The following is a 5,063-nucleotide window of genomic DNA, read 5'->3' as shown; positions in this document are numbered from 1 at the left end:
GGCATATTGCCTGGCGCACAAAATGTAAAAGTGAAGGAAATAAAGGAACTCAGTTGTTCTTTCATTTTTCTTGAACTGTTGTCCAAAATGTTTCTTACACAAAATAAAAGCTCAGAAAACAATATCTAGAACTATGGGGACGAAACTTGAGCAAAGGAGAAGTAGTGGACTGGTTGCTATCATACCCCTGTTTAATTTTACTGTCTATTGATTTGAAAGGGGGGAAAAAAAAAGTTGTGAGAGAACATATAGAGGAAGCCAATTTGTTCCCTGTGAAATTGTATTTCCATTGTATCCAAACTAAATTTTAGCATTATTAAAATATTTGTATTCTAGATCATTTTTCTGATGTTATTTTTTTCAAAATATAAATTTATGTTTCTACAGGGGTCTGATGCCCAAAACACTGGATGGACAAATCACCATGGAGAAAACACCAAGTTACTTTGTCACCAAGGAAGCAGCTGCCCGAATCTATGCAATGTCCAAGGATGCCAAGCTAATAGTGGTGGTTCGGGATCCTGTCACGCGGGCTATTTCTGACTATACGCAAACTCTCTCAAAGAAACCAGATATCCCCAGTTTTGAGAACTTGGCCTTCAAAAACAGGACTACAGGCCTGATTGACACCTCATGGAGTGCTATTCAGATTGGCATCTATGCCAAGCACCTGGAGAATTGGCTCCTTTATTTCCCCATGGGCCAGATTCTGTTTGTGAGTGGAGAGAGGCTGATCAGTGACCCAGCAGGTGAACTAGGCAAAGTACAAGATTTTCTGGGTCTGAAGAGAATCATCACAGACAAACATTTCTATTTCAACAAGACTAAGGGCTTCCCCTGCTTGAAGAAGCCAGAGGGCAGCAGCAAGCCCCACTGCCTGGGCAAAACAAAAGGCAGAACCCATCCCAACATTGACCCAGAGGTGGTTCAGAGGCTGAGGGACTTTTACCGGCCTTTCAACATGAAGTTTTACCAAATGACAGGACAGAACTTCGGTTGGGATAACTGAAATACTAAGCATGTAGAATATTACCAATAAGACTTTTTTGAGTAAAATAATAAGATGAAAAGATATACTGAGTAAATTTGGACATGATGCTGTTGCTACTTTGTCCTGATGTTCAAATATGCATTTTTTGAGTTATTTATTTAAACTATTAGCTACATATTACAAAAGGTTATAGAATGAGCACTCTAGCACATTTGCATTAGAGTTCAGTTTAACTTGGAATTATTTAGAAGTTTTAGTCACTTGTTATCTCAAAATTGCAAAACCCTTTCACAGAAATTGTTATTTTTACAGAGTTGCTAATTCTTTGTATTATCTTAATATTTTATTCACAGATTGCTTTAACTGAGGGTGCTATTTCTGTATTGGGTAATTTCTTTTACCTCATTTATGAGTTTTTAAAAGCACACATTTAATAAAGGTTACGGGTATTTATAACAATATCAGTTGCAATCGGGAGTCACTATTTGCCTTAAAGACATGGTATGACTTTGTTTTTGCTATATCCTCACCTGTTTATGAGAGCGAAGCAGAATCTTGAGGGGTTAACACTGGCCTGAAATACTTAAAACAAGACTGCACCTCACATGGAAGTAGTACACTTTTGGTTTGAAAAGGTAGAGGGATTCACTGAGGAAATTTAAAAAAACGTGGGTGTTTATGATTGTTGCTCCAATTTTGAATTGGTTGCATGCATTGCAACTGCTGGAATTATGAAATATAATATTGCAAGCACACAGAGCAGGCAGTTCTAGCTGCTCGGTCCTGAAGATCAAAGACATTCAATAATGTATTTCCAAAACTTTCCGACTTCGTTATTTCATTGCATGGCTTATTTGGCATACTTCAAAGAGTGGTTATTTCCCAAGAGCTGCTACCTTAAATTGGAATGAAAGGAGATTCATTTATTCATTCATTCATATGCTGTACTTAAAGGCAAGACCTTGCCCCTGTATGCTGATGCTTTATCCTGAAGAGAGATATTAATCTGCAAATTATGCCATAACATAAAATAATGGGAGAGCAATGCTCTTAACTCATTTGCTCTTGTACGGGTATGTAAATAAATCATCCTAGCTAGATTATATTGTGTATTATAGATTGGTATGAAACATTTTTCTCAGATCCCAAAGTCTAGCATTTGCTGAGAAAAGACCTGTGAGTTTGATCCACATCCTGCCATTCATATCTAAGGAATCTGTGGAAAGGTAAGGGCACATCGTGAGTTATAAATTGCTCCATGATGCTGGATAATTCATGCCACTCCTAAAAACATGTTCACCTAAACCTCACTGATGTGCTGGGACACCATATTATTGAGGATGTGATATTTCTGGATCCTCCTCTGCTTATTTGTTTAATTATCTACGACCATTTATGACTGGAAGTGGCAGGACTGCAGAGCTGAGATTTTACCCATTGATGTAGGATTGATATGCTTTGTCAATTCCAGCATATTGCATGCTGCTTCCACTGTTTGACATGTAAGTAATCCTGTATTGTAGCTTCACCATCTTAACACTTCATTTTTACATATTCCTGGTGCTGTTCCTGGTTCATTGAACCTGAGTTGCGCCCAAGCTTGATGATAGAGTGGGGTATTTGCTGGGTCATGAAGTTACAGATTCTGGCTGAATTACGATTCTACTCCTGCTGATGGCTCACACAATCTCTTGGAATTCCAGTTGCTAGATCTGTACAAAAAATATGCCCTTTAGCACTGCGGAAGTGGAACACAACACAATGGAAACATGGTTGCTGTATTAGTAGTCTGTGGGACAGCTTTTCCAATTTTGGCACAAACCCCTGGAGGAGCTTTTATTAAGGAGGACTATGCACAGCCAACAGAACTGCATTCGTGTTGTAGTTTCTGGTGTCTAAGTGAACATTAAGTGGTCTGTCTGGTTTCATTCCTTACCTTAGGTTTCATAGTAGTTTTATCAAACTGAGTGGATTTCTGGACCATTGCTATGGGTTTGAAATTGCATGTAGGCTGGATCAAGTCATGATGGCAGATTTCTTTCTCTAAAGGGCATTAGGGAAACAGATCAACTTTTATAACAATGGCTTCATGGACACCATTAGGTTAGATATGAATTTCAGATTTTTGAATTGAATTCAAATTCCATCATCTGCCCTAGTGGGATTCCAACTTACACCCCCAATCATTTACAACAAAAACAAAAGTTGCTGGGAAAGCTCAGCAAGTCTGGCAGCAAATCACAGTCAACATTTTGGGTCTGGTGACCCTTCCTCAGAACTTCCCTAATCATCAGCCTGGGAATCTGGATTATTAGTCCAGTAACATAACCACTTTAGAGACAGTAAGGACTGCAGATGCTGGAAGCTAGAGTCAATAAATATACAGCTGGAAAAGCACAACAGGTCAGACAGCTTCTGAAAAGCAGGGAAATCAACTTTTTGGACTGAAACCCTTTGTCAGGACTAGGGATGGGGGCAGTGGATACTTCACCTTGGGAGCTTATAGCCCAATGGCCTGAATATTGACTTCGCCAGCTTCAAAATCTCTCCACCCCCAACCTGTCCATCTTCCTACTCACCTATTCACTTCACCCTTCCCACTGACCAACCAAAACAACCCTCACTTACATCCACCTATCTCCATCCCACCTACCCTACCCCCAGCCCAACCCTACTCCCTCTATTTATATCTTGGGTCCCCTTCCCCTTCCCCCTCCCCAGTCCTGTTGAAGGAATTTGGCCTGAAACTTTGATTTTCCTGCTCCTTGGATGCTGTCTGACCTGCTGTGCTTTTCCAGCTCAACATTTATTGAACGTTACCACTGTTAACCCCACTGCCTCACCTTCTGCACTGCAACAATTTTGTGATTCTATGAAGGGGAACAGTTAAAACTCCAGATAGACTTTTTGAAGTTTCTAATTTTTTTTGGATTTTATCTTCCTATATTATCACTTGTTCTTTATCTATTCTTTGTCTATAAATTTCCCTGGCTAAGGAGATAGTCTATCATCCAATCATTCACCAAGCTTCCAGACAGCCCTGAGCAACTGTAAGTGCAAAGGACAAAATATCCCAAATTTCAAAATGCATATTCATACAGCATTCATAGAAAAAAAAACTTTGGCTCTCTAATGCTGACGATTTATGGATTAGTGGCAAATTGCCACTCATTATTTCTGCTTACTTGCTGCACAATGCATGCCATGTCCCATCTTGGTGAGTGAATTAGCATTGCTATTATCTCCAAGCTCAGAAAGTACAAAGAGTAGACAGGTTATCATCAGTCAGTGGACAAATTTGATTTGTTGCCATCCCAGCCATTTGGAACCTTCTCACTCAAGTCAATGACTACTATTAACCATATATATTTGGAAGTGGATTTAGCCACAGGAGATGGCCCCACCACTACTGCTGAAAGACAGCACCAATGACTTGCGGTGTGTTTGCTGATTCATCTGGAATGATATGGAGAAGCTAATGACATTAAGTAAAGGTTGCACAGGATAAAAGCATCAGTTGCTGTTGTAAAACCCATATTACTGTGTTATAGTATTTAGGTTATAGTAGTAATTCTTTCTCACCCCTGTTCAGTAAAGACCAAATGCTATTCCAAGAGTCAGGGGAGAACGGCTCTAAGAAGGAGGCCTTATCCAACAGTGATCTTACAGGAACACTTCATTTATCTCTCCATATGTTAGGAGCTCTTTGTAATTCAGTGGGGTCTTCAACAAGGGGATTGTCAAGCTAGAGCTGCAGTTTGGGATCAGTGTATATTTGGCACCACCAGGGACTGTGAAAGTGACCATTGCACCAGAATTGTTTGTGCTCAAATCCTTCAAGGCTGGAATGCATGACATAGTGAGCACATTGCTGTTCACTGGCCAATGCTGCATCAGAGAAATGGCATAGGTAATACATTCTAGAGGTGGAGACTTCTTTACCTCTTTTTTACAGAAAAGATAAACAGGGGAGCATGCAGGCACCTGTACTAGGCCAGTGAGCTTCACCTTGGATCAGGTTGCCATCGTCAGAACATGCACAGCTTTGTAAGCTATGTGTAATATACTAAAA

General features: G+C 39.9%; 1 protein-coding gene across 1 annotated transcript; it reads left to right on the top strand.

Annotated features, from left to right (window-relative positions):
- Positions 1–358: 358 nt before the first annotated feature.
- LOC125485861 (heparan sulfate glucosamine 3-O-sulfotransferase 3B1-like) lies at positions 359–1,404 on the top strand (the record flags this gene model as incomplete). The annotated part of the gene is made up of 1 exon (XM_048610899.1): positions 359–1,404. A coding segment is annotated over one exon (651 nt), but the record flags the coding sequence as incomplete, so codon positions are not given.
- Between the last annotated feature and the right edge of the window lie 3,659 nt (positions 1,405–5,063).

Source organism: Rhincodon typus, chromosome 23 (genome assembly GCF_021869965.1).
Source record: "Rhincodon typus isolate 14 chromosome 23, sRhiTyp1.1, whole genome shotgun sequence".
Lineage (NCBI taxonomy): Eukaryota > Metazoa > Chordata > Chondrichthyes > Orectolobiformes > Rhincodontidae > Rhincodon > Rhincodon typus.
The sequence above is the reverse complement of the archived record's forward strand: the minus strand, read 5'-3'. Positions and strand labels throughout refer to the sequence as shown.